Source organism: Necator americanus, chromosome V, assembly GCF_031761385.1.
Source record: "Necator americanus strain Aroian chromosome V, whole genome shotgun sequence".
NCBI classification, from domain to species: Eukaryota; Metazoa; Nematoda; class Chromadorea; order Rhabditida; family Ancylostomatidae; genus Necator; species Necator americanus.
In genome coordinates this window covers 11,555,170-11,583,159 of record NC_087375.1, presented here as the reverse complement: position 1 = coordinate 11,583,159, position 27,990 = coordinate 11,555,170, and the positions used below count along the sequence as shown (strand labels likewise).

Genomic DNA, 27,990 nt, shown 5'->3' with positions numbered 1-27,990 from the left:
GAACCTTTATGATTTGTTTTATTGGTTTTTTTTTCGAGAAATTAGCGCAGATTTTCTAGGATTTCAAATGTTTTCGTAATTACTGAATTAAAACTTAGTTAGGAGTTGGGAAAACATTCTGTTAAAATTAAAATAAACAAAAATTAGTTATGAAAACAGAAAGCGAATGCTAAGCGCTGACATTGGTAGGGATACAGGATGAAGAGCTGGAAAGAGGTGCCCAGGAATGAGGAAGATTAAACAAAGTTGTGTATCTTTGTCTCCACCCACTTCCGGACTATGCATCAGCATAGACGTTCACATTCCTTCGGCCGACCAAATGCGCTACATAATTCGTCACTTCTACGCTTTCCGATATGGAAAGCGGAGATGGCGGTGAGAATGGGCGGAGCAAACCGTTGTATCTTGTGATAATAGAGTAGAAAAATAGAGCAATAGAGGAAATAACAGGGAAACGAAAGGAGAGGAATTTTAAGAAAAATACTTCAACAATTTCTTCCCTTTTACATTTCCTCGTTAAGGAAATTCGAAAACGTTATATTCAAAACTGTTGCAAGAAGAAAGAGAGAATCATCCACAGTGAATCCAGAGCAACAAACAGCATAATAATAAATTAAAGTTTTGACAACTTCAATTTTATTTAGAAACAGAAAATAATGAAAAAATAACCGCATAAAAACTATTTTCCTGGAAATTTTTCGTTCCTGTGAACCTTTGGATATAAGCCGGTTCTAGCTGATTTTTCGAGAGCCACGAGCCGGGATCATGAAGAACTGGGGTCCTGACGCAAGCATTCGTGTATGAGGTGAAGTACTGCAGCGTAAAAGGGGTGGAGCAGTCCCTGGACATGCTATTCGCTTCCCTGACCATGCTATAGGCTATTAAGGCGCTAGCCCCGCCCAAAACGCAGCTCGTAGTCATCCTACTCAACATGATGTCCCACAACGAATCTTTTTCGCTCTCTCTTGGCCAAAATGTATTACGTAAACAAAAAATTGAAGTTATGCTAAAATAATTCAATGTAATTTTCAACAGAATTTATATAGCACTTCTTTTTTGCAAAAAACAATGCTTCACAGCCGTCCCAAATCGTTCCGCAATCCGCGCCGGCTTTTACTTCGACGACAAAAATGTGACTTGAAGCAAGATGGATTCACGATGCCCTTTGCTCGTCGAATTTATCTGCGTTTAAATAATTGTTCTGAAAATAACACTAATTTCACTACCTCGAGACATGAGAACATTTCTTGTGGTTTCAAATTTTTCGTCCATGAAAATCAGTCAGATAAAAATCAAGCAGAAATAACTCAAGAGTCAAAAACACAGAGCTACATAAAGGTACGGATCAGCGGCCGCAAAACAACTTCTTGAACGGTTAAACATCATGAGTGCTTTTCATTATGTATGTTAACCACTTATCCTGGATCATATGACATGTGTCAAAGTAAGCGATCGCGATCCTTTTTTCCCCTCCCGCAATCCGCGTTATACGAATTGCCGAGCGGATTTTGTGTGGATAAACCCGTGCCCGGCGTTGTCATCTCTGTACGCATGTTTCGCGAATATGTATCCATTCAACCGACACACGCATCTCAAGAGGCTTCGAGGCCGCCGCCATCAGTCGACCGACATCGCAAAATAAACAAAAGAAAACGCTTTGCAATTCGCTAACGCTCTGAGCATTAGAGATTATGGGGATGGCGGTGGCAGAGGGTCCGCTAGTCCGGGAATCATATCCGCAAAATTTATTTATTTTCCAACACGTTTAATGGGATACCAAAAGAATATCAGCTACCCATAAGAATACCATCGAAAATATAGTATTATATAAAGAATATTAGAATAAGAATAAATATAAAGTAATATATAGAGAAAATATAGTATAGCACATACTAATATAGTAATCGAATAGTAGAGAGAATGATAAAAAGAAAACAATGGGCAGGGCCTGTTCCATGTACAGTTTAATTCACATTTATTTATTTTTATCAATTAATTATTTGCCATTTAATTTTTATTGTTTAATTTTATTGTTTTATTATCATTTGTTGTTTTATTACATAATTTTAATTATTATCCATGTTCTACTGACCAAGAGCTGTCGCCTGTGATGACCAGGGAAGGATTAGAGAGCATTACATGAACGGGTCACCTAGAGAGAATTTTCGCAGAAATTTGAGAGGAAAACAAAAAGAATCTCATTAAGAAAATCCTAAATAAATTTGAGAAAAATTCACACAAAAAAATCGATTCATTATTCTCGAAAAAAGGGAGTGAGTTGGAATCTTCGAAGGATTTTCAGATTTAATAGGAACAACTGTACAAGCAACAGCCGTCATCGGCCGTGATGTTTTAGATGAGCTGTCCGCAAAATGAAACATCAATGTAAAATAAACCGATGTGCTAATGGATGCGATAACAACACGACGAGTCCTTCGTCACCGGCAGACGGATGAGACACCATTGATCTCCCGGACGGATCCTCAACCTCAACAATCCTCGCGATAGCTCACAATAGTATTCCGCTCACGAATTCATGCTCCTCCTAGTCAATAATTCTCATGAACTTATACTCAATAAAACGAGCGCTATTTCAGAATTTTCACTCAGGGCAGATCTTCTTGAGGCAAAACCACGACGGATCTGTGATTATTGAAGATCTTTAGTCCATCTGATCAGCCAGTGGCCACGGTAGATCTCCAGTAATTTATGGCCACATATACCGGATGGAAAAGCAGGATAGGCAAATTTTATTCTCCTGCTTACAATACAAGGCGATTAGAAGATTAGTTACTAAAAATACCGGGACATAATGGTGGGTAAAGTCAACTGGATACGCTAATGATGTGCTCGAACCACTTCTTTCACGAAAATTCTCAAGCCTTGATTTCAGTACGCTAGTATTTTTTTAAAACGAGAAAAAAAACAAATAATGACATTACACAAAGGAAATTGTATGTGTTGACAAAATCTGTATAGAAATCTAACAGGCGAATACGGTAGTCCAACAAATACCGACTTTGGTCAATCATCCCTACGCCTATCGCGTGCGGAAATATCCCAACACTTGCAATATATTCTCTTTTGAATTTTTATGCATCTTACGGGTTTAGCGGCTTAAACTTGAAGAAAATTCGAGAATTTTGAATTACAATTAGTAAGCGGGTCAGAGTTAGGGGACAATCTACACTCGAAATGACTACAAACTGTTCTTTCCAAAATATTTATGCTCTTACTGAGACAGCACCCCAAAAATGTTAGCAAACTGAATTTCCAGCACATATGCAGCGATTATGTTTGACGTGTTATCCGCCAGGGAAAGGACTGCGCTAGGTTCCACTGGCAATATGTTGGGTCCCACTTTTTCTTTTAGAATTTTGTTCCTGTTTTATTTCTGTTCTGACTCAGGAACACTGTTTTCCTTCTTTTTTTTACTGCTCCATTGGTGTACGAGAATAAATGGATTTAAAAAAAAATTAGAATATAGGAAGCACGAATCATCATACTGTAATGGTTCCAAGAATCCTATCCTATTGATCGACTATGCTGTAAAAGTGGAGGAGGCAGCTCTAAATCGTCGATATTTGAAGTTCCGAGTGTGGGAAATCGAGTATGAGTGCACACCGGTTGGCAGTCTTACAACTACGACCCGCTGTGAACACATCTCACGATTGTAGTGCGGTAATGTTGAAAATAAACAACAACAGCTAGTATTCTACTACAAGTCAGCCTCAAATATAGTATCCTACAGTGACAGCCGTCTTTCTATAAACCTAACAGTTGCATGTTACTTTTTCACACCATAAACCGTACCAATAAGTCATTTTTGTAAAAAAAAAAAGGAATTGAAAAGATGAGATTGAAGAAAAAAGGGGTGGGATGCAGAGAAAGAGACGGAGGCAGACTGATAGAGAGAGAGAGTTAGAATATGTTCCTATTTATATTGTGATTAGATTATTGATTGGACATTTCCAAGATTGTGTCATAAATAAAACCACCTATCCTCCATAACAACCGTTATCAAAGCATCAATGCATTATTTATAACAAGAAATCAATACAGATCTGTGAATAACTACGTATAAGCTATTTCATCTGAACAATTTCACCGTCGTTGCAAAACCCACTTACATCTGCGAACAATCGAAATAAAGCAACAAGAAGAAAAAGAACAACCGGATATTCCAAGGGAAAAAGAGCCAGTTTCATTTCAATTCCCGTTAAACATTGTTTGAAAACATAAACGTTGAGAAATTCAATAAATTCCGTGCTTCACAAAACAAAATCATGTAAAACGAGACGTATAGAATGTTTGAGTTTAAGATATACGAAAAAATATTAGCTGATTAATATTACTCAGGTGGATTTGTGAAGTGTTGTACACGGAATAAATTGCATAACTCGTCCACATGTGCTTCGTGACGGAACGATACCCTGAAGAGGAAAAGGAATAGAAAAAGAATTCGAACATTCCTAGAGCTTCCAAACAATAACCTGATATCCGGAACATTGGTACGGTGAATATCGTTTCCAATCACTCCTTCTTCACGATAATTTGGTCCAAGCCAATGGATTTTCACCTTAATACGAATTAATCCAAATGGATGTATCAATGTGATACTAGTACTAATATATGGAATAGCAGAAGTCAATATCCTGATATACTTTGTCTTCGAATCCGCTTTGTAGTACGCTATTCCTTGCCAGCTCGCACATATCACATGAACTAAGTTTCCACACCTAAACGATTTTCACTGACCATTGTAAAATCAACGAGAAGCAGAATTTGAGCGAAACTGGGTCATTATAGTATCACCATATTCATCTACAACTCAAGATCATCCTTTTTTTTGTAGGACCACTTTTTCTCACATCTCACAACTATAAGTGATCAATAGAAGCGCTGGTTTTAAAAGACACAGGTAATTTTCTCGGAAACGCCAAGATCGAAAAGAGGGAACTAAAATCCATTTTCCAATAAACATCAGGGTTGTATTTTGAAATTAGTGCTGCAAGTGCATCAGCCCTCAAACGGATGAAAATTCGTCGGTTAGGAAGTGGCTGATCATGGTTTTCACTCTCAATTAGATATTGGTACTTTATGAGCACACAAGAATCTTTGAGAGCCCTTTAAAAAAATAACATTAGCTTTTCATTGTTAATATATCGATTGGTCGATGCACGAGAAAAAACTGTGTTTATACTGGTTGACGCGCTCATTTCCTGCCAATCTCGATTATATGCATGCTTCTCTAGAAGACGGTTCCTCTCAACGTATTCAGGACAGACATCAAGGAAGAATGCATCTGTCATAGATGGTTCTTTTAAATCCTCGAACTTCCTCCAACAGTAATTCTTTCAGTCTTTTGCTCATTAGTATCAATGAAACATATCTAGTTCTTATAATATACCTGAGCAGCGATAGAATACTCTTCCATAAGCGCTTCCTTGGTATAGTGGAACTGCAGCGGATCATCAGTTGACAACGAGACGTTCAAACCCTTAAACAACACAATAAGCCAATTCTAAGTAGAGGTTCAAACATAAAACATAGTACTTCTAACAATAATAAACATATAAACCTACTTTTTGAAGATATTCTGGTAACGGATTACGTTGATAGCTAATAAATAATGAATTATTAGAAAGCGGAGACATCGCTATACCCATTTGTGTAAGATAAAACAGATATTGCAACACTGGTACCTAAAGAAAAAAATAATAAAATCTACAAAAAAAAATCTTACAAAAGGCTAAAAATCTAAAAGAGGCCCAAAAAATGATGTCTGCACCTTTCGTAACAGAATACCGTGCGCAATACTCTCGCTAGTAAGAAAACCAGTGAGTAGGTGATTGACGTGACCAGCTTCTCCACAGTGAGGGCGTAGTGAGAACGTGTTCATACCTCGTTCTCTAAAAAGAAAAATAAATTGCTGTAATAAGTATATCTCATGTTTAGAAGTTCATAGACAAGACTTTCCATCCAAAGTTTTCATTTCTAGTTCTCCTACGGTCTCCTCGTATTTAGTCTCGCTAGCTAGGTAACCCTAAAGTACTTCTAAAGGGTCTTCGCATCATATTAAAAGTCTCGTGGAATATCCGAAAATGTCCCTCTGATCAAACCAAGTATATTCCATCATTCCCCCACCTAGTACTACTAATCGCAATTTATCGCTCAACCTCTTCCCTGACAACATGGACTAACACAGATCGAAGCAACTGTCTCATCAACCTACCTTCTAAATGCATTTAACGCCGTAAGATTGGCGTACATATAAAACATGTAATAGTTGTACGGCGGATTCTCGCCATCTTTATACTGAGGTGGCGTAGGGGTGGACCGATCGAACTAAAGAGAAATCTGGCTTTTTTCAAAAATATGACACGAATATATGAAAAAAAACCAACATGGACATATTCATGTTTGCTTTCGTCATCAACAGAATCTATTCCAGACACTTGTTGTAGGAAATGGTACAGCTCAGGATGTGATGACGGATCGTTTGTCACCTGAAGAAAAGCTTGCAGTTTCACACCATGAGTTTTCTTTTTACTTCCATCCAAGAATGACTATGCTCACCTCAAATAATGGCGTGAACACGTTATCTAGTAGTTCATCGAATGTTTTAATCATATTCTTGGATTTGTAGATATCACTGCAAAATTATTGCATCACATCGTGAAACTCTGCTTGGTAGGAAAAACTGTGGACACCCACTAAAGTCGAGGAATTTGGACAAGCCATCTGGCATTTGGGCTCCATACATCATGAATTATTGCCCATTTAGCAAGTTTATCCCATTCATCCTGAAACGCTCACTTTTTAATAGATACAAAAAATGCTGGAACTGTAGGAGAACATTTTGGAAGCAACACACACTGCAATGAAAACAACCCTGAGAACACTAACAAGTAATGAAAAAAGAAGAAACCACTGTGGAAATCTACCTTGCTTCGGCCATAAATTGACAAACGAGGCTCAGCGTGCTGGTACTTCGAGTCTTCCAGATCAGATAGCACTTCCTGATTTAAAATTTCATCTTAGAACATCTCAGAACAACATACATCTAATCGTTGTAATCTCAAGAAAAAACTTTGTCAAGTAAAAATTGTACTCTTGGCACTTACGAATCGGAAAAATCTCTAAGAATTCAGCAAAACTTACCTTCAACACCTCCGCAAAATACTTCCCTCCGACGTAATTGTCAGTTTTAATGAAAATCTCTCGTAAAGTAGATTCGCCGACAGGGTTATATCTGTAGTTTAATATGTTAGGAAATAAAAACAGACAATGAGCTCAAAATCAAATATGATCGTATACTTCGTGTTAAACTTGTCAAATCGATGGAACGTATTCCTATCGGCATGCACGTCTAACATATCCACGGATAGATCATAAGCATCGATTCCCATCTTTCTGAACACTTCCTTCATAGTAACTGGTTGTTTATTCTAAACGGAAGTATTATATTATACATGGTTTTTTTCCACTGGTTTTTTTTCCTTCTATGAGGAAGATACAGTACGAATCACGAACCTTTTCAAGCACCACTGTGTTCGCTTCGGTCTTTATCTTCTTCTTGATGAATCTAAGCAAATGCTTTTGATTCATGGATGAAGCAGCGTGGATATGGGTGTCAACCTGATATTGTTAGATGATGAAATACAATATAAAATTGAAAATTTAACTCTCCAGTGAAAATACTTGTGTTGGAGCTTCTACGAGAGAAATAATAAAATCTACACAAATAAGAATATTGCAAATATAATGAATATCATGTATGCGGGTTTCCAAAAACAAGACGTATACTTTCAAACTGTTAAAAAGAGCTACCAGTACCTGCTATTAGTTGGCTTATTATTGATGGTCTAACCTTTCTAATATTGTAGAAATCCCTATGAGATACGGATTTTTGTTCATGTAACTCGCGAAGTTCGTTGAGAAGAACGTGCAGTTGAAATTTGTTCTGCAGGTATGACAAACGTCGGTAGCAAAATGACTTCCTAAATACATTCATTTCTTAAAATATGAAGATTTGAGTTAAGATAGAAAATATCATTGTAGTACTATGTCTTCAACAACTAACAGCGGTCCATCCACAATCATCTGTGTGAGACGCTCTGTATCAGCGAGGAATTGATCTTTGGAGACGTAGAATTCAGCCAGAGTGGGAATGAGTTTGCCATCTGCATCGCACACTTCGATCTGTAGAGTTAGAGCTAAGAGACTAAGGTTAAGAGAAGTTTTCAAAAAAAAAATCTTTTTTTTTGTTCTTTGGTGCTCTTCATGTTGTTTGGAGAGTCTTATTTTGTTGCCCTTGTTTTTAGATGTGATCTTAATTTGTTTTTTTTTTACAAGCAAACAAGAATTGAAGTCGATAAAATGATGTAAAAGTCGCCACGAAGCACAAATCTTTGCTTGTCTTCAACAGACATCCGATCAATCTAAAGCAAGAAAAACTAACCACGCCATTTTTCCTCGTCAACGTATACTTCGTTGGGAATACAGGCAGTGGAGTATTAAGTCCCCAATGATCCTTTGGTGGTTCCGGCGGATTGAATGATGTGTTAGCAGCTGGAAAAAAAGGACAACATTCGCTCCCTTCAAGTGATAAACGTGAACGGATCACAATGTTTAGAATCAAAGGAGACCACACATCATGAAAAAGTGTTATGAAAGGTGAGTTTCTCACTGTGAAAAAGAGAAAATTTTGTACAAGGATACTGTGAACTATGCCGTCATGCATATCTAACTCCAATCTGATTGAACTTGAGAGCAGTTGTCAATTTATTAGCAAGTGAAGCACTCAAGTGGTCAGTATGGTGAAGCAATGCAAACTCAAATTAGATGAAATTTACAATGGGAGAACTTTTACCACTATTGAAGTACGGCACCGACGAATCTCTTCTTATCATTTCTAAAGCATAAGTAAGCAGATCACAACAAGTTACATGGAAGTAAAGGTTTCAAGAAGAAGGAAATCTGAGTCACAGAATTCGCTTGTAATTATTAGGAAACAATCGAAGCCCGTAGAAGCCACAAGTCACATTCCAATCTGTCACAGAAAGTCGCACGATAGAAGAGTGCTGTACTTAACAAATCTTGGTGCAGCGTGTACCAGCCGTCTTTATCAAGTGATTAACCTACATAATTGAACATCTGAATAAAATGGTCGTCCGGATGATGCAGAAGATGGAGAACGCATGGAAAAATCATAGAAAGCGCAGATAATACGAATTTAACAAGTTATTTTGCAAACGAGTAACTCTTATCACTTGTCTCAGAAAAAAAAAACTCACTGATTTCGGTGTTCTTCTTACGGAACTTCGGCAGATTCGCTGGATACTCTCCAGACAGAAATCTTTTAGTTGTAATTGGGAACTGATTTCCTATTTTCTCCATGTACTGGTTTCGCATGCGCAATGCTTCAATCAGATGTGAGGCAGCATCTTTCAGATCCTCGAGAGGTACCTGCAGATATACAAATGCAAAAGCTAGAACGAAACTGAAGATAGAGTCGCTGAGATTCTGAGAAGCTTGTCATTCCTTCAACAAGAATGTTAGCTGCACAACTGCAGCAAAAAAAAATTGGATTATTAACTCACCCCGGACAGCTCTTCGCCAGTTATAGCCATTCTTTGATAGTTGACATCAACAGCATCTCTAAAGATGAATGAATCTGGCTGATATGACAGGTAGCTCAAAAACCTACGACCATATAAGGCATGAAATTCGGAATTAGAATATATGAATTAAGTAATTAGATACAGATGACTAAAGACGGAATTAGATACAGATGACTAAAGAAACAACATTCTTCACCTGAATGTATGCATTTCGACAAGTTGGGGACTTTTACATCGTGAATCCAGTGGTTCATCTGGTATACCAATAGATTTTGGTGAAAGACATGCTTGATCATTGTGAGATTCCAAACGAGCTCTGAAATGACAAAACTACATTCGAAGCAGAAGGTCTGAACGGGTTCAATGGCATGCAAGATAGCTTTCACAACGGCTAACAGTGAATAGAAGATAGTGAAAGAGAAATGAACTCAAGATCGACTCACAATCCATAAATTATTAGAGATCGAGACATGATACGACAAGTATGATAATGTCTGGGAATTTGCTGAGAATCCAGCCGGAATGATTAATCTGCTCGTGGAAACCTTGCAGTAGTCCCGTGATAGGATAGGATTTCCTCATATCAAGGAAATATTTTATCAAAACATGATTATATTGCAACTGCTACCTCTGTTCGCAGTCGCAGGTTTTCAAAAGTATGAATAAGAAACAATTTAAAAATTATAGACGTAGATAAGACAAATGGAAAAATGCTGTGTGGAGACAACAAAGATATATAGGGAAATACGTAGTAAGAAAGTTTATCGAATAAATCTAGGATCAAATTGGTAACAAGCAAATTTTTAGCAGTTGCACGGCAAAAAAATCGAAGCAAAAAAGTGCGCCAGCACATGTCAAAACCATCACGCCTGTAGGGATTTCTTATGATTTCCTTCTTTCTTACCCCGAAAAGGCAACCCGATCCCATTTTTGTTCAATTTGGCCCCAAAATCAGTGAATGCGTGACAAGCAAACAAACACCAATGACATGACAGTAACCAATAACTAACTGATTTTACCATTGTTATAGGATGTTATGGATATATTTCTGGCTCTATCTCTCTCTTTTTCTTCAGAGGAAGACCTCAGAAATACGTTAATTGAAACCAAATCGCCCCTGCTAATGCGATTGCACATAGTGTACGTGATTTAAACGATATGGATACATAGTAGAGTCAAAACGACATGAAGTACGGTGCACTTGCATAAGCGGTTGTGATCGACGCGACGCGGTGGAGATAGCGGTTGGAATCCAGGTGGGACCATCGCAGCCTGCAGCATTGGTCGAACAGGTCCTCAGTCGATCCTAACCGCTACGCTCCACCGTAATGCTTCGAGCGCAACCGCTTACGCAGCTGCGCCGTGCTTCATGTCGTTTTGACCCGACCATATAATCTGCGCACTGATATCGCCCCAAACTGATTTCACCGAAGAGTTGCTCAAATAGAGGGAACCATAAAGGATGAAGTGAATATCTTTAAATTTTCTTGTTAGTGCCTTAGGCAAAAAAATTACAGCAGGATACTTACAACCAATCTTTCCCATTTGAAATCTTGAATTGAAAATTGGAATCGAAAAGAACTTGAATGATTCCAAAAAGAAAAAAAAACGTAATAATTACAACTAAGGAGAGACCATACACAGAAATATTCTACAACAGAAAAGGCAATGGTGGGTGCAAAGCTGGTACTTATGTAATGATTACTATGATATATATTTACGGCAACTCGATAGGTGCTCATGCTAACAACAAATGACAGATACCACGCAAAGAACCCACAGACATGACCAGCGACGATCGTGTCTCCTGTGACGACGATTTTCACAAGGATTAGTCAGTCAAAAAAAAAATATGAGTAAAACGAAATTAACAACGATAAAATTAACACTGCAAACACATTTGCAACATTCAAACTTCATCATATGGTAACATCAACATATACTTTATCATGGTTTATATAAGGATTCAATTAAATGATCCTGGGGTAAAATGTAGTTGGAGGGGGGCACTTAGTGGCGCCGTTATTTCTCGAAGTAAATAACTAAACCAGTCAGGGTCCTAAGACCTAAGAATTAGTCTTAGAAGATCTATGACATGTACGATAAAGTTACTAAAGGAAAAAAAAGTAAAATAGAGAGTACAAAAGCCCAGAAATAAGGGCTCCACTGAGTGCACCCCTCCCCCACCCCCCACTAACTACATTTTCCCCTAATCCTGCCTGTAACCGTTACACCCTGACTATAGAACTTCTGGATTTATGGAAGGTCAAAAGATGCAAGATGAAAAACTAGTTAGTAATAAAAAGCATTTAGATTATACAGCACAATCGATCGGATAGATTTATCTCCATTTTGAGGTAATCAAAGTTATTCGTTTGAATAAAAAAAAGTCGAATCAAATTAAAATATGTCCAAAAAGGATTTGCTCGTTCAAAAATGGCTGACATAATCTTTTCTTTCTTTGAATACAACTTAGGTTAAAATCTTTGTCTTTTTTTTTCTTTTGTATTTCACTTCCAATTCTATCGGTCGAAATACTGCTATGTACATAGCTACTGACCATCAGATTATAGTAAGCCGCCCATCGAGTGCACCTCAGCAGATTCCGGGTTCGTGTGCAGCAAGAGCATTGCTTTCTTTTAACATATTACAAAAGAAATTATGATGAAAAAATACAGGAATTACAACGGGAAATATTTTATCTAAGCTTCAGGAGTAATCGATAGTAAGTTTCTATCTTCGCGTAGTAAATTACTACTTCTCTTTCCATCGATCACCCATTGCCGAGAATTTCAAGCATCACACACAAAATTGAGGATATAACTTAATGAATTTCATCAAACAAACCGATTTTGTATTTCCATCGTTCGATGCTTTCTGCTTTCATTGACCTCAATGGGTGTGTTAGAGATTTCATAAGGGGAAGATCCATGATCAGCGTAGCTTCCCAATGCATACGACGGTCGGAATGGTCCACTATCGAACACTTCGCTATCAACTGACTCTGGAAACATATGGGAAATCATCGGAAGTCACACTCAAAACCAGAATCTGCTCATAGCGTGCAAAAATTCAAAGCGAACTTTGCGTAAAGCAAAAGTCTGGCATAGAGTAGAAGAGCGGTAATCCCCCGAAACTAATCGCATTGTTAGCCAGAATTCTGGAGTTGCTGACAGCTGTCACCGGTATCCATTAGCTAAGAGTTGTCAATGCAATTTTACTGCTTCTATGACATTCAATGGTTGTCGTGTGCGTACCAAAATTATTCCGACCAAGAACTACTACTTTCCTCTGATTATTCAGCGACAGCGAATTCTGGCTATCGCCGTCCTCTTGAAGACGGAACTACAGACAAATCCCGTCACAAATCCTGCTCATGCATAGATAAACGGGTCTGAAGATATTGCACATTAGAAATTGTGGAAAAAATAGTGATGCAAACCTCGAAAAGTTCTTGCCCCGACCACTGATTTCGGAACGATAAAAGTCGAAGCAGCCGCGCATTTCCTCACTACACGTGTGAATTTGTCCTATTCCCGATATGCAAGCTCTTCAAAACCGCTAACAGCAACAGTCGACAAATAACGAAGAGGCGAGAGTGCATCATGACTTAAATGCAAACAGCCAAGAAAAGAAGAAAGATAGCTAGCATAGCTGTCACAATGCAACGATCTCGAGAAAGTGAAATTGATGGAACTTGTACATAAATTCATCCCAGCCGATCAGTGCTTGAACATTCGCGGAAGCTGCACGAGTGGTGAGGGTGCACGGCTTTTCGACCATAAGGCACAAAAGCGGAATCAGTTAATTGGCCATGCTCCCTCTCCAATCTTGGCCAAACAACTTCTGAGCAAACGTAGATTTAAATTAAATAGTGACGTGCAAACAATACAGTGCGCAAAAATGACAGCATCTATTCCTCCGGACATAAATATTCACCAACAGAAAGTCAACACTAATACTTCACAACGTAGCAGCTTACCCAGATGATGTTGTTTATCTAACGCAGCATCGCCTAAAATGTTTATGATTCGCTAAAATGATTCAAAAAAGATGAAAAGGTACGGTCCTCGACTTGAAAAAAAGCACTCGAACTGAAGAGAAGAACGAGAAGAAAGGACAAGAAATTGCCTCGTTTGAAAAATCACATCGAGTCAACTTAAACTCAGATGCGTGTTAATAAGAAAGCAACTCTTTAATAAAAACACCCGCTCTTAATAATATTGTCCAATTAACATTCAAACAGACTGATTGAACAGATGCATAGAATTATAGGGAAAAAATGAAGGACCGCAGCTACTCAAATATATACAGTTGCCCCATGAACAGATTTTTCTACTAAAAAAAAATAATAATGTGCACAACATAAAAAGCCCTCTTGTTCAAAGTCCAATCAGATATGGCAGCAGTCGAAATCAAAGCAATAACAATAACAAAAAACAAGGAGTTTCAGCGAGAAATCTTTTAAGTCGTTGTGTGCAAATAAAATGTTCATCAAAACCAATTGCACCAACGTGAACTTGCAATTAATCGGAAGTTTTGCCAACCTTTTAGGAGTTTTTCTTTTCAGTTAGTTTCTCTGTAACTTGCTAACTCGTAACTACTGCACTGATTCTAACTGATTAAAACTATGATATCGAATATACAATCGCAACTAAGAAAAGTTACGCGACGAAGATACCATCTTACCAACCTCCCTATCATCATAGACTTCTAATATATAGAACTTACTCAAATTTTTTCCATGATGTCGTGTTCTCCTACTTGGCGGTGACTGTTTCACCAGAGGTCCACAGTCCCTGGGATGTATGCATGAAGTGTGAGTAAAATTTCGAATAGAAAAGAACCAGTCACGATTGCACACGAAAACTAGTAAAGAACCCAGACATTGAGTTCGGGTTCACGAAGGGATGAACTACGAACGAGGTCGTTATGAATCCGCAGAAGAATGCTAGAAATCTTAAACTTCTCTCCTCACAAGTGGTTGATGTTCTCATTAAATCCTCGCAGAAGCTCTTTATATAGTCTTCCTTTTTTATTTTTTTTAAGTATGTGGTCACAAAAGAGTACTTTCGGTCACAGAGAGATCATATGCATCCACAAAAAAAAAGTTGGATGTTTATCCATTTGGCACACACAATTTCTAAATACTTCTGCTTGAGTACATGAGTGGGAGAATCACGAACCTACAAACTGACACTCTTTTCACAGCTTCAAGCTTGAGGGTTCTGAGAGGTGAGTGTCTTGAGGCAAAGAGCAAACGCGCCATAACGGGATGCATCACTTCGACAAGGAACTTTTAATCGAACAATAGCGATTTATACAGCGAATGATATTCCTTAGTATCTAGGTATTATTACTATTGAATTATTATTTATTTTCATTATTACTTACTTAAAAATGTAGTATTTTGCTGGTCAAGATATGCGATGGACTAGTTCTGCAGAAGTGTGACTGGATCATATAAAAATATGCATGGATACCTGACCGGCGTGTATGATGGCGATATAATTCTTTCCCATAATGCAATGTTTCTGTTTGATTTGCGATTTTTCCGTGGTTTTGGTTTCGGATCCTTTCCAGGATGGTGAGGTACGGGCGGAGTTCTCACCACAGTTCCAGACGCCGTACGAGTTGGTGATCGCTCGCTCTGAGTTTCGTCGTCGACAAGTGGGTGCAAAGTTCCGGGTTTTTGTTGTTGTGGAACTGGGACAAACGCACTGGTTACATCCGAATACAAAGCATAAGCGCTCTCATCTGCACATACTTCCGCAGCAGAATGATCCTTCGCTGTCGAAATGAACTTTGGAGAATGGTCTCGCTGAGGAACTGTAGTTGAACCACAGATATCATTTTTTCTAGATATTTTTTTCGGTGCTTCAAGCAATTTTGTAGTCGCACGATCACCCTTACTCGCTTCAACTTTCGATTCCGACTTCCCTGCTTTCATTTTGACTTTACCCATTGCATCTGTGCTGCCATTCTCGAGTATTTTCTGAGACAAATACGACTTTCTCGATGAAATTGACGGATTAGACGCACGAGAAGTGTTGCTTCTGTTGTCGTCAACTTTCCGTGACACGTTTTTTGATGGAGTAACCGTTCGAACTCGAAGAATGTTCTTGGTTGTTTTTCGTTTTCTCATTGTTCTCATCACAGTTCCAGATGCCGTAAGAGTTGGTGATCTGTCACTTTGAGTACCATCCTCGTAAAGTGGTCTTGTTGGAAGCAAAGATCCAGGTTTTTGTTGTTTTGGAACTGGAACAAATGCACTGGTCATATCCGAATACACACCATAAGCGCTTTCATCTGCACACACTTCCACAGAAGAGCGACCCCTTCCTGTCGAAATGAACGTAGGAGAATGGTCTAGCTGAGAAACAGTAGTAGAACCACTGATACCATTCTGCGTTGACATTTTCTTTGTGTTCATCAGCTTTGTCCTCATCATATTTTCCTGAACCTTCGATTCCGGCTTTTTTGCTTCCAACGTAGTCTTATTCACCGTACTCGATGTAACTGAGCTAACATTCTCGCAAGTATCTTCAGATGAATACGATCTGCTCGATGACACTGACGGATTAGACGCACGAGAAGTGCTGCTTTTACTTGTGTTAATTTCTTGCGGTGAGTTTTTTGATGGATTCACCCCATGAACTGTAAGGATGTTCTTGGTTGGTTCATGTTTTCCCATCGTTGTTACAACGGATAACTTGTGTATCAATTCCCGGATTTTTCCGCCAATTGTTTGATTAAGAGCAAGATCTGGTGCTAAAAAAACCCAACATAACATAGTGGATCAAGACCTATAATGAAGTCAAGGAATCAGTAATGTAAGCAAAAAAAGCATGTATAGGGCTTGAAAGACAATGGAACTAGAGATGTGAAACACTCCTCATAATTACACTAGCTGCACAAATTGTGCCATTGTTGTCCGTAATGTTGAAAAAGGGCTGCCGTAACGCTTTCGGTAAGAAGTCTGTACATGGTCGATCGATGGTTCGAATCCACTCCTACTCCAATCCTAGTGCCAACCAAACAGTTCATCCCTATGAGGTCGAAACATACATAACATACATAGGCTAGCTCTTGCAAATCGTGCAGGCACTTGCGCACGCCAATTCGCGTAAGACCTCATCGATTCCGAACTGCCGAAAAAGTTTCTGGCGCATCCCAAACGGATTGATACGCCAGCGGTTGCTCAAAACGCTGCGCGCGTCTCGAAACAAGGGAGATTCCCCCTAAGTTTTCATTTTTTTCTATAGTTCTCTGTCATCCATCTTACCGTCTCGTGCTCTGTCTGGTTACACCCCTGCTCAGATGGATGGGAGAGTTCGCCGTCACTTAAATTCAGCCGAGCGACTTTTTTTCTCGGTTTCAGGAATTTTGTGCATTGAATGGGGAGATGCTGGAGCTTAATATTTCAAGCATAGTCTTACTCAATGTATCTCAAGTGCCAATGCTTATGTTTCTGTTTCTTATGCAGGTATAAAAGGCGATGAAGCTAATGTACTTCACGTATCTTCTATCCTTGGAACACACCTTTTCTGCACACACTCTATCTATGCGTCTGTACTTATCATTACACGAACTGTGTGATGCGTGTGGTAGAAAGACAGTGCGTAATCGGTGCTGAATGTATTCACCCAGCTGCGTGCAACACTTCGGCCACAAACGCACGTTGTTTCACTGCTTGACATATAGTAGGGTCAAAACAACATGAAGCACGGTACAGTTGCGTAAGCGGTTGCGCTCGAAGCGGTGTCGTTATCTCCACCGCCCCGCTTCGTGCGCAACAGTTTACGCAACTTCACCGTGCTTCATGTCGTTTTGATCCGACTATACACTCTCCTTTGTCCAGGCCCAATCAAAAAAAGCATCGTGTCCATCCGATTTAATACACTCAGGTCCGAAGCGGAAATTTTTTGAAATCGACATTTAACAATATCTTGAACTGTGAATGATGATAGGCACCCATCGTTCTTTTGGCGCATTTGCCACTGCTGTCGACCTTATCGTCATTATATGATTCAGCAAAACCTGATTTGCTGACTTCTCCAACTTCCCTTCTATTTCATTGTCATATCGTTTTTGTCATCACCTTTCTTACTCCCGTTATCAAATCACTAGGTGTCACTTGGTTTTATTATCCAATCATTTCTTTTCATTGTATATAGGGTCTTTCTCATGTGGATCGTCAAATTTGGTATGAATTGTTGACATAACCTTCACCTACAATCATCTACAAGCGAATAAAAACCTTGTGTACACAACCTCTTAAATCATTTTCGCCATTAACCATTAATTAACTTTCGACTTGACTATCCAATCGACTTGGAATGACCATGGTGTGAAATGGGTCGTGAACACGGTGATCTAGACATGCTGTGGCAGTGGGGCATCTAGATTCGCCCACCGATTGATCACTAATCGAACGCGAATTTAATGGGAGCAACCCGTAGTGAGTATGATGCATTTAATATATTTATCTTACCACTGTTCATACTTTTATCGAGTGCAAAAAATGGAAGTCAGAGTAACTGGACTATACCATTAATGACCAACAAACCAATGACTCACTTAAAGAACAGTTTTTGAGTGATCCGAGAGGGTCCGTCGCCAAAGGGGATCCGACAGCTTGTGAGTCGCCTGCGTGCTGCACCTCGTCTTCTTCGGTAGGATTGAAGAAATTCACGCCGTTCAAGGATGTCGGCATAACTAAAACTTAGGTAAATTAACTGGCTTGTTTCGGGAATACGTAGTTGTGAACTTCACTCGTGGGCACACGCAACGTGTCACGCCTCATCAGACACATGAACAACACACTTCAGAGAAAATGTGCATGAGAAGCGAAATGAGATATGGGCATCGTTCACAGGTGAGAGACGCAGAGAAAGTAGACTGCTCGCTTGCACGCTACGCGCTTAGAAGAACAAGATGTTCTGCAATTGCGGAATATATTGCATCAAATGCCCACAGGGAAATACTCACGACTAATGGTCCCAAAGGTTTCTCGTCAATCACTAGGACATAGGAAATGGGGGAGGGGGTAAAACGTAGTTGAGGGTTCGGCACTCAGTGGTGCCCCTATTTCTCAACGCTCTAACTTACTATTTTCTCTTAGTAACTTTAGTTTGCACGTCATGGATTCTCGAAGACTAATGCTAAGGCCTTACCGACTGATTTGAGTATCTACTTCGAGGGCACCACTGAGTGCCCCACCCCCCTCTCCTAACTACATTTTACCCGGAAATGGGTGCTGCGTGGTGAAGGACGACTACTAATCTGCTCATGGAGATAATGTATCTTGTAGCAGGCGTTAACAGAGGAAACTATACCTATTGATCAAGCACATCCACTTAAAACAGCCACTTTGCACGGAAATACATTAAATGAAGCTAATTAAATGAAGCGATAAAGTTTGGCGGAAAACCGTGCAAGAAAGTGTTTTCGAGGAAATCTTTAGCTGACAGCATAGAAATCAACAACAAAAACAACAGAGTGATAAAATCGTCTATTACACCAATCCAAAAGCTGATTAGGAAGAACGTAGGCAGCGCTTACCTGCTCGGCTGCTATCGCGACAGAATTTTAAAGACATGACTCCCTCTTAAAAGAATTACCCCGTACTGCAATCATTTGTGGAAAAAGTCTCCCAGCAATCGTGGCAGGAGACGACTACAACTTGCACATGATTGGTTGGCGAAGTAGGGGCGGGGCAAGCATAATTGATGGTTTAGCAATGAGACATTGCAAGCTGCTGCAGCAACTTGAACAATAGACTTCTTAGATATTTGTACTAAGGTAACAAGAGTTGAGTCAGATCAAATCTGTATGGTCGTCTCTAAAACCTACACTTCTGCTCCTGGCATCTATAAAATGACCTCCTTACTTGTGGGAACGCTATTGTGTGCAAAGCTGTAATACACGTCTCCATAAGTGAGGTGCGAATTTGACAGTGCTTAATCAACACATAATTGTATAATTAGGTTATATGTGAAAATTTAAATTAAAATTTACGGAAGGTTCAAAACGACATGACTTGTAGCGAACCTCCGTAAATGACTGCACTTGAAGTGGCGCGGTGGGACCCTTGTCCAGCTCGGCAGTCCCATTAAAGTTGGCGACTGTTCCATTGCGAATTAAGATATATGTGCAAATTGACGGTTGATTCAAAACGACTTGACAACCAACTACTTATGCGATTGGACCACAACTTAGCTCGTTTTGACCCGACCATACACATAGTCGAATCAATACGACATGAAACACGAGTGTAGTTGCGGTGCATTTGCGTACGCGCTCGAAATGGCGCGGTGGAGGCAGCAGTTGGGACCAAGTTGGGACCGTCGCAAACTGCAGCGATGGATGGTGTCAGCGAGGATTTCATTACGCTCCTAGCCACTACGCTCCACCGAAGCGCCTCTCCTACGCAATTGCGTACGCGCCTCATGTCTTTTTGACCCTACTATATACAATGTTATTTTAGTGTACAAGGACAATACAAGAAATACGCATCAAACTATTTACACTTGTAATATCTGCCGATCTAACACCTTTGAACCACCTAGTAAAGGAAACAGAAAGCAAGCAATAAAGTAGGGGAAATTGAGATCAGGGATCATTAGCACAGAAAAGAAGCTGCAATTCTGTTGAAGAAATCAATCGCGACGATCACCGCACTGCATTTCATTAAAGTCAACAATGGCACCTTGGTGAGAAAGTGGTGCAGTGATAAGCGACAAAGTGTGGATTTTGTACGGGCAATGCTTGGACTAACAACACTTTTACGAGGAAGTGATAAGGAGTTTAAAAAGATCAAACGCTTGAAATGTACGATAAGTTGAGGAAGCCTAGAGAAGAAAACTGAAGTTACAACTGAAGCAGTAAAAAAATCGAATAGAATCGATAATAGTGCTCACGAATCTCTTATCCTTAAGCAAGTTCCATTAGAAAGTTCGCTGCTATTTAGAAAACGGATTTTGCTGAGGGAAAATCAAGATGGAGAGAATTCTAATCGTTTCTTCATCTACTCATCAAAGGCGTACCAGGCCATTCCTCAGTCGGTTTGAATATGTGCTAATTACACAAATATCATATAATCGGGATATGAAAGGAAAAGAAGCTGCTGATGTAAAGACGGGGACGTTTCAATGAGCCAATCATTTTAACGCTCATCCCGCCCATTTTTCTCTAACAATGCTCCACATTCCATTAGCTCGAAAACATGCTTCCTCCACAGGAATAACGGAAAATGCTTTGAGAAAAAACCACTTATTACGGTATACGAGGTGCAAAATACTGTAGTGGAACGGAATGCGCTACATGCTTATTTCGTAGATATTCTCGCATTGTTGTTGGACCAATGCGCAGAGCAATAAAGGAAAGAGCAAGACGTTTATCACTTTAGCGTCCGGAAATGTATTCGAGACATCAAAAAAGCTGGCTGGAATTTCTGGGTGGTTCTAATGAGGCGGCAACTAATGAGAGCCTCTTGAAGCGGTGGTCTTCTTCAGCATAGTAGAATCATATTTTCATTTTATTAATTTTTATTCATTTGTCATTTTAGTAAGTTGAAATCTCGTTACTACCCAATAATCGTAAGACTAGTGAAACAACAATAAAACAATGAGCAATAAAAGGAGCAGGAAATCTTTGAAAAGAAAATCAGACCCATGAAAATCTCCCACGTCTGCTCAAAACTTTGCAATATTCCCATGGATTTCGAATTACATAGAAAGTCCAAGAGTTCAGAAGTGGAGAAAATTGCTGTGGCAATAGCACATCATTCCTTCCAAGGAGAAAAATGATGCAGACAAATCTAAAACGGTGACACAAGAACGAAGAAACTTTCAGAATGGGATCAGGTTCAACTCAGCGGCAGCTGACTCGCACTAGTTGATTGCTCCCTCAAATACTCTCAACAATGTAGTGTGCAATAACCACGGTGCGAGCCCATTTTTAAAGATACTACACCTCAGTAGTTGTACGTAGACGCAATTGTACACTGAAAATTCCCTCCAACGCAATTTTACACTGCACGCTTCCTGCAGGAGACGTTATCGGGTGTAGTTGTACAACAAATATGCAGAGTCTACATGTTTTTTCAGCGCATTTCTCGAAGCCCCAGTGAGTCATCGTTATATTCTCAGATACATCATCCTCGTATAAAGGCGTCACCCCACGAATCTGAGGTGGTGCAGATTTCAGGTTGAGTATTCGTATACGGGATGGGAGACTATGGAGAGGGGGGTGATTCCGCCAATTTCTCCCTAATTGCCGTAAAAAAACGGCCCGGAAGATACGGCTTCTGGCGTGCTGGCGCACTAGTTTCTACAGGGAGTTTGACTGGAGCGCGCCAGCCTTGTGCGGCGCCGCATTTCCCGGGCCGTTTTTTACAGCAACTGGGAAGAAATGGACGGAATCACCCTCCTCTCCATAGTGTCCCATCCCGTATACGAATACTCCACCTGAAATCTGTACCACCTCAGATACGTGGTGCGATGCCTTTAAAATAATTTCAAATGCGCACAGATATGTAAGTGTTAAGACAAAACAATCTCTTTAGAGTCATGCAACCATGTTCATGCCAATTCGTTTGTTGTAGGGGTGCCGGTCTAGCCCGTTGACATGCAGCGATGTCCGAGTGGTTAAGGAGATTGACTCGAAATCAATTGGGCTCTGCCCGCGCAGGTTCGAATCCTGCTCGCTGCGAATGTTTTGCAAAATTTCTTGATGTTCCTATGAAACTTCATTTGATCCCAGAAAACCTTCATTTGATGAGGTCTTCAAGCTAAACCATCTAATTACGGACTTTCTTCTTAGCTTCCCATTGTACCTTTTATACAGCAATTTTCTGGAGTCTCTCCTTGTCGACGAAATGTACGATGCGTTACAGATGTGAATAAATAACAAAAGGGTGGACTCACACCGAACATGTACCTAGACTGGAGGAACCACTCGAATACAATGAAACTCCTCATCCAGGTTTATCAAACTGACCAACGAAAATCGATAAATTATCTGAATTCCTTGTAGAGTAGCATCGTAAACAACGTTGTTACGGAATTAGTGATATTGGGAACTTTTTATCGGCTTTTCATCTTTATTCCAAGTTATAGATTTCAGATTTTCGCGTTAGGAATGGTGGCAAGTACAAATAGCGATTGTTCAGCTCAATTTTTTAGAAACGAAGCTTTCTTTACAAGCGTCTAGCATGACTCGTCAAGGTCAATTATTGGCTTTATTATTTGTAATTATGTGACATCACTGAAGAAAATGATGCGGAAGAGGCTAAACCACGCAACGATTTGAGGAAGTGGTGTTTACAGTACGGGCGAAAACTCTCGATTTAAGGTGCGACAACCGTGTTTTTTCATGTCTGCACGCGATTCTTGCGTGACTGAACGCGTCTTTCCAAAACCACTTACGATTAAAAACGTCTTTTAAACGTGTTATGAAACTGGACATGTTTCAAGGCAGAACGGTAGGTTACCTGTGTCCCGCCGCGCAAACAACTACGGTAGATCCGTAGAACGAGGACACGAAACAGTGGAGTGCAGCGCGGAGATCGGATTCATTTGGGCACATGGTAGACAATTAACGCATTATTTTCTATCAAGGCTGCAAGCTTCCGCTTATCTAATGTAGGTGCCTCCTATCAGAACGACTTTATGGCAAATAGGAAGCAATTTTCATCAATTAACTCTTAAACAAAAGAAATAGATATGCCATTTTGATCCGTTTTGCTGGGAAATCTCTTTATTTTATGGAAAAAAGTTCCATAACTGCAGTGTTTCAGTATTGACGCTGTGGAAGCCAACTTCTATGTGAGTAGGAGAAGAAGTTCCTGGAGGGATTCCCGAAAGTTTTAGCGCAATAATTAATGATTAGAACGAAAGAATAAATCATATCTAAGCAAATGAATATTTTCTCACACCTAGTGACGAGAACCTCGTTATGAATAAATGCAAGGATCGCGTGTTTCTTTGCCCTTGCCATGCAATGATAGATTAAGATCCAGTAGTTACTGGAAAAGAAACAAGAAGAGAAAAATTATGCAAAAACACATTAAGCGTAAAGTGCAGTCAAGGACATCCACCACGCGCAGGAAAACCGTTGCAAATGAAGATGGTCACCGCTAATGCAGCTTTTATGCAGCGGACTCGATCGCATTAGTCATTTCCTACCTAACATGACCTTAAACATCTTACAGTACGCAGTGATTTTATGACGCAAGTGTACTCAAGAAGTGGCCGCCATTCGATTTTTATGACTTTGCACCCATTGCAAGATTTGCAGGAGTGGGCGCCGACGAGTTTTTTCTTTTTCCTCGGCGGACAACACACAAAGTGCATTCAAACAATGGGTGCATGTGTTCGTCGTCGCCGCAAAAGTTGCTATTCCTGGTAGGATTCTGAGGTTAGAGATAGTGGCAGCTTTGGAGAGCACAGAGGAGAAGAGAGGACCAATAAGCGTAGATTACCACTTAAAAGCAGCGTATCACGAAATTAATATGTATAGAGAAGCTGCTGGAAAATATAGAGTTTGGGATTTAGGCTACGAGTATGACTGTGCCCCACTCAATTCGACCTAATCGCAGTGAAATATGGGCGTGGGAAACTGCGTTTGTTCCTACGAGGTACGAGAAAATCCCCCCTTGTACACGCGCCGTATCCACGAGCGAGCGGTGGAAGATCAATGAGATGTCCTCACCTGCATATTCAAGTAAAACAAATGAATAGACCTACTGAGTAAAGGATGGTGCGTTCTAACTTACCTCAACAAATGAAATGACGAACAGATGAAGTTTCCCACGCCGTTTTTACACAATGGTTTGGGAGGAAATAAGGGGGCAACGCTCATACTCGTAGTCTACACCCCAAATCTATATTTTCCCACAGGTTTCTCAACTACATCGATGATTTAAATTATCAACACCTTGCCTTTTCCCTACTACGTCAGTCTCGTGATACGCTGCGTTAAAGGCATCACTCCACGAATCTGAGGTGGGACGGATTTCAGGTGGAGTGTTAGTAATATACTAATATACGGGACTGGAGACTATGGAGAGGGGGGGGGGGGGGGTGATTCCGTCCATTTCTTCCTAATTGCCGTAAAAACGGCCCGGAAGATAGGCAGGCGTTTTTTCAGGCGTTCTGGCGCACTATTTTCTACAGGGAGTTCGACTGGAGCGCGCCAGCCTTGTGCGGCGCCGCATCTTTCGGGCCGCTTTTTACGGCAGTTAGGAAGAAATGGACGGAATCACCCCTCTCTCCTTAATCTACGATCCCGTATACGAATATTCCACCTGAAATCTGCACCACTTCAGATTCGTGGGGTGATGCCTTTAAAGAATGTAGTCAATGCTAGGATCTAGAGTACTTCGGGTATATCTGAACAGCAAATATGATGGTGGAATAACGGAAATGGTAAGAGAATCAGACAGCAATTTGAAATGCAAATGCTGCCCGATTCCTCTAAGGAATAGTAAATTTGCACCGTGATGAATCGGGATTGAACGAAAGGCTTACAACGAAAAAAAAATGGCTTGATCCAATCAATATCCATCTAAAATACATGGAGATACAAAATCGAGGACGCTTAGAAAAGGGATTATCCTCAGTGTAGTTCTTTCTTCCTGAAATAGTACTTTAAAGGCATCATCCCACGAATCTGAGGTGGTGCAGATTTCAGGTGGAGTATTCGTATACGGGATGGGAGACTACGGAGAGGGAGGTGATTCTGTCCATTTCTTCCTAATTGCCGTAAAAAACGGCCCGGAAGATGCGGCGCCGCACAAGACTGGCGCGCTCCAATCGAACCTCTTGCACAAAATGGTGCGCCAAAACGAATGAAGCCGTCTCTTCCGGGCCGTTTTTTTTACGGCAATTAGGAAGAAATGGACGGAATCACCCGCCTCTCCGTAGTCTCCCATCCTGTATACGAATACTCCACCTGAAATCTGCACCACCTCAGATTCGTGGGGTGATGCCTTTAAAAAATCAGAAAAGAAGCAACGAGAGCAACAAAGTAGCGGCGTAAATCGACCAGTAATCCATTCGACCTATACATAAATATGGCAGTAAGAATAGGCGGGGAAGAGATTAACAGCTTAGTTCTTTTTTTTCTCAAGGAACCTAACGAAAAAATCAGATCTTGTTGAAGGGATTGATCACACGATCACATGTTAGACGTACAATTGCTTGCCCTCGGCCGAGGAATTGACAATGAGTCACACTTCTCAAATGTGCTAACGATTCTTTTAAAAAATTGTTTAAATCAAAAAATTCTTTTAAATTGTTTTGTGGATGTAGAAGGACGTTTTCCAGGGCATAGAAGAAACGTCTCGCGTAAGTTTTATTTTGAAAGTGAGTCTAAAAACGGAGAGAAATTTCAGATTAAAATCAGGGACGAAAAACGAATACTTGAGCACTTGAGTAGGTTGTAGAAATTTATGAAAGTATAAATTATCACTAGAAGTTACTCACCAAATGGGTACAGGTCAAGCACATATGTACCACTAATAAGTGGATTATGAGAGACTTGAATGAGCAATACTTTGCACTCTGTGAACAGAACTCGCTCTCGCACGGGACATTTTCTATTAGATTAAATTTCGCTGAAAAATAGATGTGCATTTCTGTGAACCCCTGCACAAATCGCGACATAGTCATCAATAGATGAAAAGGAAACCATATTTTCTGCAAGTAGCTGGAAGAAGTTCCTCCGAATCATTACTAATCGCATTGTTTTGCTCTAGAAGTAGAATAGAAAGCAAAACAGTAGGCTTAAAACCTATGATATCAGGCGTAGTAGGGTCAAAACGACATGAAGCAAGGTGCAGTTGTGTAAGCGGCTGCGCTCGAAGCGGCGCGGTGAGCGTAGCGGTTAAGATCGTGGTGGAACCTTTGCTAACACCACCCTTCTCTGCAGTTCCCGATGGACCCACCTCGATTCGAACCGTTTTCTCGCGCTTTGAACGCGCCCGCTTGCGTAACTGCACCGTGCTTCATGTCGTTTTAACCTAACTGTATCTACACGCAGCGAAGACTAGCAGTGAACTCGTCCGCATATTTCTACATCAGTGTAGCAGATCTCACTTCAAGTGTCATTTTCTGAGCTTGTCATTTCTTTTGAGTGATTTGCAATTTCTAATCGTTTTAACCTCAATCTTCGTTAATTCTTGTATCTCAAACTACACGAATCCATAAGAACATGAGAGACGTGTGGTACCTCGAATTGATCGGCTCTCAGCTAAAGCGCTTCGTAGCTCTTAAACTCTTTCTTTCTAAAGAGTTCAGCATTCTTTTTAAGGACTTTGAACTTTCAGAACACTCTCTTTACTCAAAAAAACTGCAACTTGGTTGAAAACAAAGGAAAGAGGGAGAATGAATACATAGACTGGACCAGAAAAAATCAATGATTCCTCTAAAATTCGCAACATTTGCCGACACCTAATAGATCGCGGTGTTATTTATTCAGCGCTAAAACTCAAACATGCGTCTAGCGCAAATTTCAACAGAAAAACTGCAAAACACTGCATCAAAAATCTCTCCAAGTAACACATATATCCATAGATCTAGGACAGCTGGTACATTTTAATCAAGAGATCAGTATTTCACCAACATCTCATCGAATCATCTCACGACGACCTTCAGTGACTAGACGGGCGAACGCAAATAGATGTGACAGTTTGTGGTCTAGACGTCGATCAACAACGAGAAATGCAGGGAAGAGACGAGTAATCAACAAGAAAAACTACTTAGAGAAGTCGGACAGCGATCTGCAAACCATAAAACACATTGGAATTTGCGCGGAAAAAGCCAAGGGATACTTTTGAGGATGAAATTACTGCATAAAGCTAGAAAACGGTTAAATAAGGCCATTGACTATGTAAATAATAGGTTATACAACGAAATAATGTTTAAGACGACGGATGAGCTAGTAACGGCTCGATCGATACTAGCACGCGCCCCACCGCTGGACACAACACTTTCGCCCCACGTCCACAACGGCCGGAATCACTGAAATTCCCACCCGGACCAACAAATCTGTACGCTGAATATTAGTTTAGCTGTAATTCTCCAAACAGTCGAAAGAATACTGTTTTCCATAGAATTTCCATTAATTTGTATCTAGAAACGAAATGTGTTTATGGAAACAGAGAGCTCTATAGAAATCTAAAGAACAAATGTAGATCTGTAAGTCGTAACATATAGAAATGCAGAGATACTGACTGTTTTTAAGAATGAAAAAAAATGAAAAACTCAGAGATTTTAAAAGAAATCATATGTTAATTATTATTGCTTTTTGGCTTTGTGGATCATTCGAAGAGAAACTAACTCCGCTAGAACCATGTAAA

The 27,990-nt window shown here is 40.0% G+C and overlaps 1 protein-coding gene across 2 annotated transcripts; it reads right to left on the bottom strand.

The window, feature by feature from the left end:
* Positions 1 to 4,351: 4,351 nt before the first annotated feature.
* Positions 4,352 to 23,627, bottom strand: RB195_013567 (uncharacterized protein; the record flags this gene model as incomplete). Of its 2 annotated transcripts, XM_064203453.1 has the most annotated exons (26): positions 4,352 to 4,433; positions 4,494 to 4,579; positions 4,665 to 4,739; positions 5,411 to 5,500; positions 5,586 to 5,705; positions 5,792 to 5,912; positions 6,236 to 6,348; positions 6,408 to 6,509; positions 6,580 to 6,655; positions 6,718 to 6,806; positions 6,948 to 7,022; positions 7,165 to 7,255; positions 7,321 to 7,451; positions 7,537 to 7,641; positions 7,874 to 8,003; positions 8,087 to 8,205; positions 8,465 to 8,574; positions 9,300 to 9,471; positions 9,606 to 9,663; positions 9,823 to 9,942; positions 12,474 to 12,630; positions 14,358 to 14,425; positions 15,110 to 16,397; positions 18,207 to 18,344; positions 22,556 to 22,568; positions 23,580 to 23,627. In XM_064203453.1, 26 exons carry the CDS (start codon positions 23,625 to 23,627, stop codon positions 4,352 to 4,354), a joined length of 3,777 nt encoding a protein of 1,258 aa, XP_064059333.1. The 2 variants fall into 2 exon arrangements, with proteins under 2 accessions (XP_064059333.1, XP_064059334.1); XM_064203452.1 differs by lacking the exons at positions 22,556 to 22,568; positions 23,580 to 23,627 and having other exon boundaries at positions 18,207 to 18,342.
* Positions 23,628 to 27,990: the final 4,363 nt, after the last annotated feature.